This window comes from Esox lucius, chromosome 19 (genome assembly GCF_011004845.1).
Source record: "Esox lucius isolate fEsoLuc1 chromosome 19, fEsoLuc1.pri, whole genome shotgun sequence".
Lineage (NCBI taxonomy): Eukaryota > Metazoa > Chordata > Actinopteri > Esociformes > Esocidae > Esox > Esox lucius.
In genome coordinates this window covers 27,799,221-27,816,454 of record NC_047587.1, presented here as the reverse complement: position 1 = coordinate 27,816,454, position 17,234 = coordinate 27,799,221, and the positions used below count along the sequence as shown (strand labels likewise).

Sequence of the window (17,234 nt, the reverse complement as noted above, 5' to 3'; positions counted from 1 at the left end):
TCACAGCAATGATTACAACCATATCTCCTTCCTGCTGAACTAACCGCAAAGATTATTAAGGGAGAGATTTGAGTTGGCTGATATCTCTAATAATGAATGCAGACAGCACTCAAGTGTTGAGGGACCAGGGTCAGTGACCTGTAGGCTTCTGGCAGGAAAAATACAATGGCAATCCATAAGTCTGTGGCACTGAAACTATCCATGAAGCACGATTTTGATTTAATTATTTCAATTTGAGTGGGATTCTCATTATTATATAAAGACATTTGCACCTTGGTATTTGGGAGCAATTTAAAAGGCACTGTCTGTCTGAGACCATGACTCATCAAGATGTGGATGTGTAGTGGAGATCAGGGCTGGTTCTCTCACAGGTTGTTTGCCACAATGCTTGTGACTCCCAGTAATTGCAGTAAATATGTGGATTCTCATAAAGAACTAATTCACCTGGTAAAGGCATGTACTCATAGGTGAACTTTCTGACTTGAATCTGTATGGTCACATTGAATGTGAGGTTGGTTGTCAGTATCAAATCCATTATAATAATACTATTTGGGGACATTGCCACTGCCAGGATGCAATGAAACAAGCTCTTTTGTGGTTGTGCCATAAAGAGCTGCATTCCCAGTAAACGCACACACCATTAGATCAATGTGTTAACATGTTTAAGTAACATTTGGTGTGAATTGCATTTGCACAATTGGAAAATCGAAATGTTGTACCCTGGCCGATGCACAGTAATGTACTGTATCTCTGCTATCAGGGTTGTTGTCTCTGTCATATATATCTTTATTCCATCACACACCCACGCATGAACTCCTGCTGACTCCTGAAAACACACACACGCATTTACAAAAAATTGCATATGTTATGTTGGCATTAAAAGCTTTCGCCATATGCTACGGCGTTTTGGTAAATTTCTTGTTTTAAAGCAATAAGCCCCTGGCAGACTACCAACTACTGCCATAGGACAGCACCTGGGGGTTCCGCCGAAGGGCAAACATGACGGACAGAGCTGCCTCATCTTGGACAGTGCTAGCAACAAGGTCAGCACAAGAAAGCTCAATTGTACCAGGGATGGGTTCACCTTCAGAGCATGTGTGACATTATGAAACTGGAAGAGAAAAATGAAATAAAATAATAATATTAAGGCTGCATCTATGTTTTTTTTCTCAAGGTTTGATTCTTGGGCCAACTCAGTTCCTTGTTTATATTTATATTGTTGCACTTGCTGCTGGTAACTCCTTCATCCAAATGTATCCTGGCAACACATCCTGTATACAACTGGCCCCTAACTGAACACTGTGCTGGTTATCTTACAACTCAGCTTTAAGAACATTCAACATGCCTTTGTTGACCACCAACTACTTATTAATACAGTAAAAGAATATGTGTGCTCTTTAATAAAAGCCTAACTCAACCTGCTTGCAGCTCAAACATACAGGCCCTGAATGAGTCAGAGTTACTGTGAAACACCAATAAATAACTTGAAATATGGATGGACATCCCTCATTCAGTACTTCAGTACTCATTCTGTGTGTTGTCCCTGTCCTCTTCCAATGTTATGCTTTTGACCTGGTCGTCAATAAAAATGTGAATTGTTGATTTTCAACTGACTCAGCTGACAAGAATAAAAAGTGTGACAACCAACCCCAGTCTCCCCTAAAAGATGAGCCACTCAGTAATATAATGATTATAACTCAATTTCACCATTGGGTAGGTAAACCACTTCTCTAAATATTTAAGTTGTGTATTTATTTCAGTTCCATGCTACGGTTACATTCCTTCAATACCATTCAGCCACAAATACAGGCACGGTGCTACACTGGGGCTACACTGGGGCTAGGGGGTGCTATAGCTTATGTCACAAATCTGCGTAGCCCCAGTTCAGCCCCCTCAAGCACTTTATATCTCATGAAAATCAACTATTTTCTCAGACTCCCCAGGTATTGGTCATACTCCCGCTAAGAGAGAAAACATCCTGGCACTGTGACTGAACAGATATATTTGTATCACATATGACCCAGAATCTAGGAATGAATCTCTTGACAAAGTGGAAATTCAACATTAATAAAAAAGACTGCTCTAAGCTGGGGCTTTACAGAACAAATGACTGCACTTTACAGTGTTGTCCCTGGACTCCTGTCCCTGGTCTCCCTGGACTCAGCGACAGCTAGTGAGAAACAAGCTTTTTCTGCAGAAAGAATAGATCAGGGACTTTGCCTCCAATTTTCAGGGCTTTCAGTCCGTCCTGAAAGTGAGTGAACGAAGAGCTGTGTAAGTAACATAATACCTGGAAGCTTTTCTAGACATGAGTTGGCTGCGCCCCTCAAAGCAATATGTGCACTCTTTCTCCCTCTCTGAAAAGCATCTTATTCTTCTTTACCTCTGAGCTTAGCAACGTAAGGAGAAGCATATTTAATCAAATGGAAAGCACTAATGACCAGAGGAGCCTTAGGCCTGTCTCAAAGTGGAGTATTGGTGCTGAGTGCTGAGAGTAGATTCATTTCACTCATACTTTTATGGGTACAAAATAAAAGCAATACATTAAGTATTTTTAGTGACACCACCTAGTCAGCAGATATTTAGGAGGCCTCATACGCTGACCTAAACAGATATCAGCAGGTGTCATGTTATCTATTTAGGATACCTCATCCACTGTCCTAAACAGTTATGATACCAGCAGGTGTCATGTTAGATAATTAGGAGACCTCATCCACTGTCCTAAACAGTTATGATACCAGCAGGTGTCATGTGAGAAAATTAGGAGACCTCATCCCCTGTCCTAAACAGTTATGATACCAGCAGGTGTCATGTTAGATAATTAGGAGACCTCATCCACTGTCCTAAACAGTTATGATACCAGCAGGTGTCTTGTGAGAAAATTAGGAGACCTCATCCCCTGTCCTAAACAGTTATGATACCAGCAGGTGTCATGTTAGATAATTAGGAGACCTCATCCACTGTCCTAAACAGTTATGATACCAGCACTTGTCATGATACTAAAAGGTTACATGTTGAAATGTTTCTATAATATTTCTATAAGACAATATTGATATCAAAATATGTTTTCTGTTTTGTACCTTTTAAAATTATTCCATATGAGGCTTATTGATTTCAACTTCATGCCAATGTATGCCTAATTACTTTCAAACTATGTTACTACAGCTGAAATAATCTAATGTTTATTTGGATTAATAAATAAACTAAATTTTCAGTTTTGAACACATTATTACAAAAATCACATTCGTAAACAAATCTTCATTGTACATGCCTATCAATTTATGTTCATTTATATTTGATTGAGTTTGGTTAGTAAATACAGATCTTTGAAAATGTTGCATGCATCATTATTGGCAAGTTACTACCAGGTTACTACATGTCTACTGTGCTGAAGTTATTTTGAGATTTTGGGCAGTTATGACAATGGTGTTGAAGTATACATACTTTTTTTCTTCTATTCCCTGGAAGAGATGAATTATAGTTTAAATGCAACTGGAAGTTATTTATTAGTTACTAGTCACTGTTTCAATAGTTTCTAGTAAATCAGCTCAAGGTTGCTCAGTTTGTATTATTTCATTTGGGTCCCCATTAGCTCCTGTCCACACACCAGCCACTTCCCCTGGGCTCAATAAAGTCACATATTTTCAGTTGTTATTAAATTATATTTCTGCTGTTGGAAAATTAAATCAACTATTTCTTTCTGAAAAGTTGCTATTCAAATTAATATTTCACTAGTCATAATTTAGTACTTACTAGTCCCTAAAAATATTTACTGCAAGTCACTGTTAAATACATAGCCTACAATTAGTATTTCAGCAACAAATGTATACTATATATACATTATTAAGAGCTAAATATTTGTTACTGATTACTGGAATAATCACTACTAGTCAACATTATTTTATATATCCTAAACTTGTCAAAATGTCAAATATTTCCATTAACTTTTAATTAATCATACCTTGGAGAGGGTGCCTGAGAGCAAGATATCTTACTGGTTCAGGTCATTTTGTCTGTGTGGGTAGGCCAATGGGATGGGTCTCTGTTCAACCTTTCACTGCCCTCGTCTGGACTAAAATCATAGTTAATTTGTAAATGATGTATCAGTAGTCCACAACTGCGCCTATCCTGACAGGCCTAGCTGAAAGCCCCTCGACTTCATAGATTTTTTTGTATAATTGGTTCCAATAGCATTAGTCATTTTGCCCCTGCTTTGTGTAATCTTGCAGTAGCCCTGCTGTCTTTAATATTTAGCAGACAGTTAGCATAATGTAGACATGAGAGCATCAAGGGCGGAACTGGCATTCAGGAACTGGCATTCAGGAACTGGCATTCAGGAACTGGCATTGCTCAACCCCTACATCCTTACTGCAGATATTCCTTCTGCCAGCTCTGGTCTCTGGACTGTCTCGTCAAGGCAGCTCCTGCTCAGCCTAGGCAAAGCTCTTCACTGTTCTGGCATCTTCATGATGACTAGTCAATTCCAGGGAATTAAGGTCAAATGTGCACACTTTTTTTGGAGGGCATAATAAACCTGAGTAATGAAATTATTTATTGTATGCAGTAATTTTTTCTCATCATTTTCAGAGTTATACATACCCGCCCTACTTAATATCAACAAACCAAATAGGATTGGCCCGTCACTGATACTCACTTACTCGTGTTAAAACAAGCTTGTTTTATCTACAGCACTGTGTAATTCATTTCTGCCTCCCTCATCTCAGTTTGGCCAGGTGCTGTGAACTTGATCTCAGTTTTCTCCGGTGTGGAGGTGATCTTAGTTTGTACAGGTGTGGAGTTGATCTTAGTTTGTACAGGTGTGGAGTTGATCTTAGTTTGTACAGGTGTGGAGTTGATCTTAGTTTGTACAGGTGTGGAGTTGATCTTAGTTTGTACAGGTGTGGAGTTGATCTTAGTTTGTACAGGTGTGGAGTTGATCTTAGTTTGTACAGGTATGGAGGTGATCTTAGTTTGTACAGGTGTGGAGTTGATCTCAGTTTGTACAGGTGTGGAGTTGATCTCAGTTTGTACAGGTGTGGAGTTGATCTTAGTTTGTCCAGGTGTAGAGTTGATCTTGGTTTTTCCAGGGGTTGAGTTGATCTTAGTTTGTCCAGGTGTGGAGTTGATCTTAGTTTGTACAGGTGTGGAGTTGATCTCAGTTTGTACAGGTGTGGAGTTGATCTCAGTTTGTACAGGTGTGGAGTTGATCTTAGTTTGTACTGGTGATGACTTGATCTTAATCTTTACAGGTATGGAATTTAACTCAGTTTTTCCATATGTGGAGATGATATCAGTTTCTTCAGATGTGGAGTTAATCTCCATTTGTCTGGGTATAGAGTTGATCATAATTTGTCCAAGTATCGAGGTGATTTCAGTTTGTCCAGTTGTGGAGTTGATCTCAATGTGTCCAGATGAGGAGTTGATCTCAGTTTGTCCAGGTATCGAGTTGATCTCAGTTTGTCCAGGTATCGAGTTGATCTCAGTTTGTCCAGGTATCGAGTTGATCTCAGTTTGTCCAGGTATCGAGTTGATCTCAGTTTGTCCAGTATCGAGTTGATCTCAGTTTGTCCAGGTACGAGTTGATCTCAGTCATCACAGATGTTGCCTTTACCACCTTCCTTCACATGTTCCAGATCCTTCCTTCCTCCATTTTCAGCTGGTGAAAGGTTTACTTTACTGTGCCCTTCTGTCACTCTGTCAGTGCAGGTAACTCTCTTGGCTCCCTGTTTTGTCCCGTTGCTGGTCTGCTGTGGGGTTCTGGTATCCCTGGCCATGCTGTAGCCAGTCTGGATCATGGACAGCGTGCGGTGGTGGGCTTCTAGCCTCTGGCAGCGGTACAGCCCTCGGAACGCTGACCGGAACTTCTGAGACATCAGATTGTAGACTATGGGGTTGATGGCACTGTTGGCATACATACAGATCCGACAGAACAGCACAAACCAGGTGTCCAGGTAGGGTGTGGCAACAAAGGAGTTAATAAGGACCAAGGTCCGGTATGGCATCCACAGTAGAGCGAACAGTATCACCACCACTGACAGCATCTTAGTGACCTGGAGGAGGAAAAGGAGACATGAGACCCTGGGAGAGACCCTGTGGACATATCATCATAGGAACCAATCATAGAGAGAAAAAGCAGTGGCATGACTCAGCCCGTGGCTTTGTGACCATGGCGACAGCACACAGGCAGACATTCCAGGACCCCGGTAAGACAGATGATAAAGGAACACTATAAGACCAGACCGATTGGCCTTATCACTCCTAACAAATGGCACAGACTTTCTTTCAAACCAATCTCAACCTTTTAGTCAGTACCAATTTAAACATTTCACTCTAACTAAATCATAACCAACCGTTGAAGCATGGTTACGTTTTTCCAGGCATTCTACATCTCATCATGATGAGACGGTTGATACACATATCACACGCAGACTCTTTAAGCTAAATGCTATTCGAGATAAGGTTCCCTTGTTACACGGGCAGTTGATGACAGCAACCTTGGTTAAAATAAAGAAGTGAGTAACATAACAAAGCATTTGATTTAAGCGGGGAGAGGTGGGGGTGGAGGTTTTAATTATCCAACGGTGAGATAATGACACTGAAGAACACTTTGACATTTTGAATATGCATCTAATTATTTTTATAACGCGTACAAACATTAATAACACTAAAAACCGACTGCCACTTGTTTTCATTAAGTTGAATACAGAAGAATCACTACTAAACAAAAATTCCTTTACCTCTGTAAACACTACAGTGGTAATCACTGGTCTACATAATATTGTAAACATTTTTGCTGAATCCTTTTATATCAGGTACTTTGGAAGATAGACACAAAACAAGTATTTTTCTTTTCCTTGTGGAAAGCAAAACAAAATGTATGTACCCTAGCCTTATACTCTACCTTACCCTGACACTAAACATAACCTCATTCACCAATATTTTGCCTAAACTTACTCCCACCTAGTCCTAAACACACCCAGCATTACCTAAACCTAAAAGTAGCCCTAATTGTAACAATATCCCCAGTAATACATTTTTCCTAAACTCAAAACTCAAATTTTGGGGGCAGTGTAATTGTTAGGTTTTGTTATCTTCCTGGTCCCCACACTTACACATAGACCTGGATCTCTCTCACTCTCTCTCTCTCTCACTCACACACACACACATACACCGATCAGCTATAACATTACGACCAATTGCCTAATATTGTGTAGGTCTCCCTTTTGCCACCAAAACTGCCCTGACCTGTTGAGGCATGGACCTCTGAAGGTATACTATGGTATCTGGGACCAAGGCGTTAGCAGCTGATCTTTCAAGTCCTGTAAGTTGCAAGGTGGGGCCTCCATGGATCGGACCTGTTTGTCCAGCACATCCCACAGATGCTCGATTGGATTGAGATCTGGGGAACAACACCTTGAACTCGTTGTTGTGTTCCTAAATCCATTCCTGAACCATGTTTGCTTTGTGGCAGTGCGCATTATCCTGCTGAAAGAGGCCAATGCCATCAGGAAATACTGTTCCCATGAAAGGGTGCACATGGTCTGCAGCAATGCTCAGGTAGGTGGTATGTGTCAAAGTAACATCCACATGAATGGCAGGACCCAAGGTTTCCCAGCAGAACATTGCCCAAAGCAACACACTGCCTCCACCAGCACTTCCCATAGTGCATCCTGGTGTTCTCTAGGTAAGCGACGCACACGCACCTGGCCATCCAAGTGATGTAAAAAGAAAACGTGATTCATCATTCCAGGCCACCTTCTTCCATTGCTCCGTGGTCCAGTTCTGATGCTCACGTGCCCATTGTAGGCACTTTAGGCAGTGTCACAGGGGTCAGCATGGGCACCCTGACTGATCTGCGGCTGCCTAATATATCCCACCCGCTGACAGGTGCCATGATAACGAGATTATCAGTGTTATTTGCTTCACCTGTCAGTGGTCATAATGTTACGGCTGATCAGTATATCAGTGTTATTCGCTTCACCTGTCAGTGGTCATAATGTTATGGCTGATCGATGTATCAGTGTTATTCACTTCACCTGTCGGTGGTCATAATGTTATGGCTGATCGGTGTATCAGTGTTATTTGCTTCACCTGTCAGTGGTCATAATGTTATGGCTGATCAGTGTATCAGTGTTATTCGCTTCATCTGTCAGTGGTCATAATGTTATGGCTGATCGGTGTACATACAAACATGAAGAGACATTTTCTTTATTGTCAGCCACAGGACTGACAGCTGCTAGCTGGCTGTTCATCTTAAGGTCTTATTTTAAGTTTTCAATTTAGCCTTGAAATATCATTATATCTGGGGACTTTTTGATGAGGATGGTGTGGACACTGGCTCCTGCAGTAGGTGCACTGTATTTGAGAGCCTGAATAAGTCATTCATTTTAGAGCCAAGACTTTTGGTTGTACAGTTTGTCTACATGATTTTGCAATGTGTTCATTGCCTTTCTTTTTGCCAAACATGTAGCAAGCGAAACTACCATACCAGACACTAGCTGGTTGTGGAATATTCATCAGCCATGTCCCATGTAAAGCAGTATGCCAACGCTGACTGATTAATGGAGTCATTAAAAAGTCATTTCTCTTTAGTTCCTGCAGGTTAACCTCCCATCTCCATTACACAATGTAAACAACCGTCTCAAATGTGTTGTGTTGAGCATCCATCAACAGAGATGAGGCAGACGAATCAATAACATTATATGGCTGCTAATGAACTGCCTTAATGTGTTATCTGTAATTAGTAGCAACACTCTTAATGACATAAGTATTTACTGTAAGTCAATTAACATAAGGAGCCAAAACTTAAAATAACTTGGATAATTTATCAAATAGTTCCTGTTCTATGGACAAATGTCTAGAGAAGTGTTGAACAATTCTGTAATGGCCATGTGAAAATAAGTAATTACATGAATTATGATGGATGGAAAGGGTTATTCTATAATACAGATGTTTGGAACATATCTCTAAATTATCGAATGTGTGAATCCAAAACATGTTCACACGTAGGGAATAAAACATCATGTGTATACTGAATGGACAAAAGGATTCGTGGTTTTCAGGCGTAACACTGGAGAACACAATGTATAACACTGTATAATTGTAAAAGAAAACAGTTAAAGCTAAGAGGAAGGAACAATGGTCTCAGGTCCCCTGAGAAAACCTTTATCCCAGCAGCTCAAGAAAGCAGTAAAGCCATTTACCCTGAGGTGAGTCATAACCAAGGTGGGCAGTGCAGTGTACTCTGCAAACAGCAGGCCAATTCTCCCAGGTGATAGGAAGAATGGGATGCTTAAAGGGAATCACGGGCTAATCCGTGGAGAACAGAGAGCAGAGTAGAGAGTAGGCCGGGGTCAGCTGTGGCCAAACCATTGGATGATAATTACAGTTGTAATGCTCCTTGTGCTTTGACACACTCACCTGTTTCCTCGAGGACAGCGCACTTTTCTGGCGGGCCTGGCGGCCCCCTTTACCTCCGTCCGCCGGTTCTTTGCAGCTCCTCCGGAGCGTCGTGGCCCTGGCAGAGACTGTGCCCGCGTCGGCCTGGTTGGGGAGTGGGTTGAGGTACAGAATGCGGGCGATGAGGCCGTACAGGACAATGGCGAGGAGCAGAGGGGTCACGTAGAAGACGGCAAAGTCGATAAGGTAGATGGGGAGGTAGAGGTCGCGGGACACCTTGTAGCCACACTGGATGGTGCCGTCCTTCATTACCTGGATGTCCACCAAGAAGAACCACAGCATGCAGTAGACACAGGTGAACAGCCACACCCCGGCGATGATCCGCTTGGCCCGCGACACCGTACACACCGTCTGGGCCCTCATTGGGTGGCAGATGGCAATGTACCTGGGAAAAGGCGAAGCGCAACCGACAATGTTCTACAAAGAAATGTATTAAGTAAATCATTATATAGTTCTTGCATTGGATGGAGTGTAAAGGTTGTGTGGTAGCTGAAGCATCGCTCACCTCTCCACGGTGAAGGCTGTGATGGAGCAGGAAGACACGTTGATGCCAAGGTACTGGAGATAAGTAATGCCAAGACAGCCAGCATGCCCAAACACCCAGGTTCCAGTCAGGCTGTCTGACACGTTGGGCAGGCCGGCGGCCACCAGCACGGTCAGGTCCGCTATGGCCAGGCTCACCAGGTAGCAGTTGGTGGGAGTGCGCATGTGTCGCGTGGTGAGGACCACCAAAACCACCATGATGTTACCCACAATGCCGAGCCCACAGACCAGCAGAACCAGGAACACTGCCACAGTCTTGTACTCTAGAGATTGGGATATGGGATCCCCTGGGCTTACTAGGGAAATGTTGGTTGGGACATCCATCCGTGAGCTCACATTTTCTGTCATGTTTGCAAGTGATGTTTCGATGTGAGGTAAAACAAGATATTTTTCTGGAAATGGCGTCTGAGAGATTGCGATGATATGTGAGCGTAGGTAGTGTTGAATAGGTAGAATCTTTTTATTGACGTACCATGTTTCGTCTGTCTTTCAGCCTATTGATGTATTCTGTATTGCGCCTCCTCTTCAAAGCCTTGGAGTCTTGCAGGAATGTACTTCAATTTAAATAATCAAATTAACAAGTTGAAGCTAATTTTCCTCTGCCTAAAGCCCATTGAAACAAATGTACATTCCATTGATCCTCCTGAAAATAGAACAATAACTCCAAGTTAATTGGACAAATTATAGCACTAAAGGCACGTGGAAAGACATTTCTTTGGAAAAACATGCTTTGCCAATTTCAAAACACACACTTACTGTAGCTTAAAATAGTAGATTTGTGCATTTTGATGTCGTCATTTTACGTAAAACAATCAGCTCAGTATATGGGGGTAAAATGACCCTTCATAAATAATCTCTACAGAACACCTGCTTGGTGTATGTTGTTTCTCAGATAATTATTCAAATAAGCCATTTTATTTCTGCACAGTGTTATCTAAGCATAACAAATTCCTAAAAGCATGCCAGCGCTTTCCAGACACTTGACATTTCCAAATTGATTTATGTCTTAGCAACAACATTTAGATTTGTAAAGGGACACGTTTCATTCAAATGTGTGCTTTTATGCATTTGTAACATAAGAGTGTGTGTACTTGAAGCCCAGATACAGCATACCGACATTCAGTAGAATATGAATGACCTTAACCAAAAAACTGTTATTATGAAGCAAATTGAGTGGATGAAACACTATAGACGCTCTTATTGTCATACAGCATATTCAACTCAATCTCCATACAATTCAACACAAACATCAATAGCATTTTCAAAAATAGCATTTCATTTCTCATTGAGAGGGCTCAATTCAGTCAAACCGAGTTTATAATTTGTACGCAGATCATTTTCCAGTGGTCAGATTAACTCACAGACCGGTCTTGGAAACTGTATAAAATTCTACAGCTACTACCAGCCTGAGCCTCCTCACAGGAATTATTTCACTGTTCATCATTAGAAGTGTCTGGGCACAGAATGACTAATGTAAATAAAAAACACTGCATATAAATTGCCACGCCGGCTTTGAATGAAACCCAGACTGAGTCTTTCAAATCTACTTAGGCTTACTCAGAGTGCACATTTAGTGACTGAATGCCATCCAAAAATCTGTTGCTCTTTTCAGTCTTCTTGCCTTGTAAATGAGATCGGGTCCATCTCCAGAGGGCTCTCTATAATAAATTGAGGTGGACATGAAATGAAAAGTAATTTAACTGAAGCCCACAATAAATTTGACACTGTCATCCTCCGCACATCTCAGAGTAAACTTAGTTTCACTCAGTTCTACGTTTTCATTATGTCGGGCAGTTGGGCTCAGGTAATTTCATAATATTACTATGCAGAGATGACTGAGGGAATAATAATTGTGTATTATGGCCAGTAAGTCTTTATTATAGTCTTTATTATTGTTTACAGATGCCAGCTACAGATACCAGCCACAGATACCAGCTTCATATACCAGCTACAGATACCAGCTACAGATACCAGCTACAGATACCACGCAGCGATTATGACACCCAATCCAGATTGCTGTGTATCCTCTGGGCTTCTGTTGACTTGTCATGCAGCAACAGACACCTTTGATTCTGATTATTGTTGGAAATGGCATGATTGTAAGGAAAGACTTCATTTGATCATCTTGGGGATCTAGGACTTTTCCTGCTGTGTAGGAAGTGTATTAAAGGCATACAAAGTCTGCACACATACGATAGGTGGTCTGTTTAGAAAACCTGCCCGCACATGCAAGGAAGCATTCAGAAACTGTAGATCTATTACTCCTGCGGACTAAAGATCCCTAAAAATTTGATCAGCAGTGTATTGTAAATGTTTAATGATTTCAAAAAAATATACATTTATTAGATTATTCTGTTTTTCATATTATTGAAAAAATACATTATTCATTAACACATAACCATTTGCTAATGTAATGACAGCAAACATTGTGCCCTTGTTACATCTTGGGTATTTTATTTGGAACACAGTTTACACGCTTTTTTTTTTATGCCACTGGCAGGACAAACCAGGAAGCCCCGAGCATCACTAACCTGGCTGCAGTGTGCTACAATGACGAAGGACACTCTCGTGCACATTATGATGGACACTGACTCATCCAGTACTTTCTTTACATCTCGGTCAACACAACAAGTCCCGCAAGCCCTTGTTTTGTCATAACTTCACTTAATATTTTAGTCGGTATGTTTCCATGTATTGTGCTATGTTTTGATTTATGTTTGATTACCAGGAAGAGCGGCTGCTGCTGCAGGATGTAGAGGCTAATGGGGATCATACGAGCATAATAAAACAGTTCAAAATAAAAGACATTCATTGAACAGTGGTCCCTCCCCTGCTGATTCCTTAGGCAGCTCTGCACTCCTACCCACACTCTCTGACATCTCTCGTGGCCCCAGTGCCGCTGAAATAGTGCGGCTCGTTCGATAGCCGCAGTCTTCATTCAAAACACAACAACTTTATCGCGTTGAACAGCAGTAACAGCCTTGATCTGTTAGAGACAGCGCAGCACTGAAATAGCTCAGTACACTCAGCTGTCCTACAAGAACATTACAACATAGCAATTGGTGCTCAGGGGCACACAACACATGGGAAATGGTTCTGTGGGAAATGATTAGTTGGTAGACTAAGCCGATTAAGCCTGAGTATATTGTGCAGGGAATTTCTTACAACTTTCTTTTTGGCTAATGAAGGTTAAGTTTGACGGATTGTTCTACCATACCTTCTATGTATTTGGGCCAAAGTGTCTGGAAACAAGATTTGGAGAGGACCAATGTAGAAAGTGAGAACTAGAAAGGAGAGAATCACAGCCAGTTCCCAATAAATGTCTGTACAATCACTAGTGCCGGATAAAAAACCCAGACCAAAACATCATTTGAGGAATGTCATCAGGAAGGAATAAGAACCAGACGTGGGAGAAATTGTATGTTGACTAGGCACTCAGAACCACTTTAGGGTGCACTCCAGAGTTTTTTTTTCTTCTAATTTCAGTCCATAGTTGTTAAAATGAAAAAAAAAAACAGGTCAGATTTTTTGGTGTACTATGCCATGGAATTGTGTACTAAATTACTAATTTCATATGAAATGTTACAAATACAATTTGAATCCAATTTGAAACGTAACATGCAAATTTGGTGTCCTTAATATCCTATTACATATCTTTGAAAATGATAAAAACAAATGCAAATAATTGTATTTGTACTATATTAAATTGAATAAGGTCAATGTAATAGTTTGTTCAGGAGTTAAATCCATTTGATTTGGGGTGACATCATTTTTTGTCACAAACTTTTTGTGTCACACCGAAAACAAAAAGCTGTCACAGCATCTTGGTGTATGGTACAAAGCTGTATGGTTTATTTTAGTCATCATAGCTAAAAAAAGCCTTCCATCAAATGCAGAGAAAGAAAATTCCATGACTTTTATACTTCAATCATTTAAAACTATAAAACAAGTGCTAATTGTTCTTACAAATGATGTCACACCAAAGGACTAGGAAATGATGTCACACCAAAGGACTAGGAAATGATGTCAACGGCAGTGAGTAATAACTTGATGAAATGTAAAATACTGTAGGTTCCGAAATGGTTTACTTAATGCCAGATCAATACTGAACTATTCTTTGGCAACTGTGTGATTTTTTCTGTTTGTCTCAGCAACTATGTTTGCATATTTCAGTATTGTAGACAGGCAATAAGTCTATAATTGACTACAAGCAATTATAAAAACTGTAACAAACAATACTTACTGTTCATGCCACATTTAGTTCATTGCTCTACTACAACTTGTGTTCACATGACAATTAAGCCCTGAAGTGTAGAGTTACTATAACAAAAAATATGAGAAAATGTTTTTACCTAGATGCTTTAGGCTCAGTTAGTGAAACATAAATTTTGATCTTCACTTTGGCACATTTCCCCCCTATAGGTTCAAGTCTAAACTTGAAATGTTTGATATAGAGGCACATTGATAAGCTGCTCCATCTCAAGGGAGTGGTTCAGTCAACAGGCAGATGATGATGCTGGTGCTACTCCTTGTCCAGGCACAAATTAATGTAAATCCCTGTGGCACCTAAAACAAATATTTATAATAAATTCCTCCCAGTCACACCTTTTCATGAAAATAAATTGTGTAGAGTGTTAGAGACAGTGATGTCATCCATATTTTGAATTTACTGTGCATGCCAGTGTAAATCCTCTGTATAGACCATATATTAAAGAAACATTTTATTTAATTCCAATATTTAGACGATATGGTCCAGAAACATCTTCTGTAATTTCTCTTACCAACAGGACTAAAGCAATAGTGCCCCTCCCCCTAAAAAACTATTTAAAAAATCACCCAGTTGCATGACATTGATATTGTTTTTGATGACAAAATGACACCATTCAGAACTTAATGGAAATATAATATATTAAATTGGGAACTATATATTGTTTCTTTTGGTTTATTATAAAACATTTAGGAGGTCATGTTTTTCATGTTTTCAACTTTGTATATTTAAAAACTGCAATCGCACTTTTTTTGTGACACACACAATTGGACAATTATGACTTGTGGATCAAAATTATAAGAAAGTACTGCATGCGTTTACTTCCAACAAATGTTGTAACCAATTTTAACTAATCAGAAAGCATTTGTGTGCATCACGTCAATCAAGTCAAGCCTACCTCAGTAAAATCAATCCTACTCATTACTGCATTCGTTATTATGTTAGTTTCTTGTGTTCTGGAACGATCAATTGACCTGTACTATACTGAACGACCAGCTAAAAAGAGTTGTGGTATGGAACGCCATTAGCCAATATTCTTTCAATACGTCACCTATTGCATGCACTAACGCCTCGCCACACCCACCAAACGCGAGCAAACGTGATCGGTTCAAGACCGATTAAGAACAGAAATAACTTTACTGCACCTCACGTGTTTCTTACATGGTCAAACAGAATTAAGATGTTGGAGCTGGACTGTCAACGTTTCCATCTGTCCGTGTTTTTTGTCAAATTTTTCAACGTGATATACCATGTATGGATTCTAATAAGAAAATAAAATATCTCATATAGTCGCATAACAAACCATTTTCATAAATAAAGCAAAGGTATTGCCATAAGACCCTGATTCATTATTTGTATATAACAACATTAATTAATCACAAAGTTATTAGTCAATAATCTAACTCCTAAATCAAAATTGCATTTCATTACCCAATGTTCAGCAATAACTTGAATGAGAATTAACTGGGATGCTGAGGACTCGATGAGTTTAACCTGTATGGAACACATTTCATCAAAATAATAGACAATTTCACAGTACAGGTAATTCTGATATGTATAGTCTTATCAAGTTGTCTCCCCCCAAAAAGATTGCTTACTTCACAGCCTGTTGTAAAATCAACTTGCAGAAACTGGTTGAGATTGATGGTTATTTTTTGCCTAAAATTTGATTTGAAGTATTAGGCAAACAATGTGACAATTAATAATGCAGTTAATAACTTTTATCCTTACCATCTCTTCAGTACATCACAAAATGTGCGTCTTACCTTATATCCATTCTTACTGACATGCACGGCGCACTTCCCCAGTTTCTTGCTTCTTCGGATTATTTTCAGCTCTGTTATTCACCTTGAACACTGTTTAATAAAGAACAATTTCTGTTGTCTAAGAGAATTTACAGTCTTCTAGAGCAGCAATGTACTCACATTGGCTATAGTGCGCCTTCACATCCTTTCCCACGCATTACTTACTCACGCCCGCGCTTTCTCGACGGCTCGAGTCTCCCCCTTGCGTTGAACCTCTGCCCAGTGCTGTCATTCTTCTTGATAGATTACAATGCATCTCTTGGATTACATTGGACGCAAGTGGGTTTTTTACGGCTTCATGTCATTAACGCCTGGAATCATAAGCCGTTCTTTTTACAGGAATATAATCTACAAAAAATAATTCAATCATAGGAGCTATTCTTACATTTAATGGTAATATATTGCATCCAATTACGTTTACCACAATAGGTCTTATTAAAATAACCATTTTTTTTTTTTTACCAGGACGATTTAATTATTCAATTGTATTACCACTACCCCAGTCGGGGCGGTGCTGGTGGAGCGAGCGGAAAGGGAATCCGGAGCATCATCTATCAATCATGCATAAGCACACATCTGTGCGTTAGCCATGCGTGGAATCTTTTCCCAGCAGTCTAACAGGTATCAATACAAAACGTTATGTGCGTACATATGCGTAGGCTGCGCACAGCCATACGTTCACACCCTTGCCAAGTGGTGAAATAAATCTGTTTATAAAACGTTAAATAGTTAATGGCTAAAATATGTATGAAATGTGTGAAAAAAATTGCGAGAGTAGTCTAATTATTATTTACTTTTTATCTGGTTTCCATTGTGAATTATGCAACATTTCTTATAATCCGTAATTTGACAGTACATCTATTATAACAGGCTAATCCATATAAAGTAGCGGTAATATGTTAAATTACAGCCACATATAAACCCGATACTGAAGTACAACATATTTAAATCAGGGTTTAATTGCCACATTTTCAGAAAAGTGTGATGAGGAATATATTGGTACCCAGATTACCATAAAGACCCCTAGATGTGTTTTGCGTCTTACCTATAAGGTTAGAGTTTATAATAAGAACAGTCCTTAGCCATGGTTTATTGGTATGTTATAAACCAGGTGGTTTGAATCCTGAATGCTGATTGTCGGATAACCATGGTATATGAGA

General features: G+C 39.9%; 1 protein-coding gene across 1 annotated transcript; it reads right to left on the bottom strand.

The window, feature by feature from the left end:
- Positions 1 to 2,643: 2,643 nt before the first annotated feature.
- On the bottom strand, positions 2,644 to 16,204 carry trhr2 (thyrotropin releasing hormone receptor 2). The gene is given in 5 exon segments (XM_034288088.1): positions 2,644 to 5,208; positions 5,577 to 6,050; positions 9,421 to 9,844; positions 9,965 to 10,645; positions 16,036 to 16,204. Coding segments are annotated over 4 exon segments (1,809 nt in total). The 5' UTR covers positions 10,351 to 10,645; positions 16,036 to 16,204; the 3' UTR covers positions 2,644 to 4,683.
- Between the last annotated feature and the right edge of the window lie 1,030 nt (positions 16,205 to 17,234).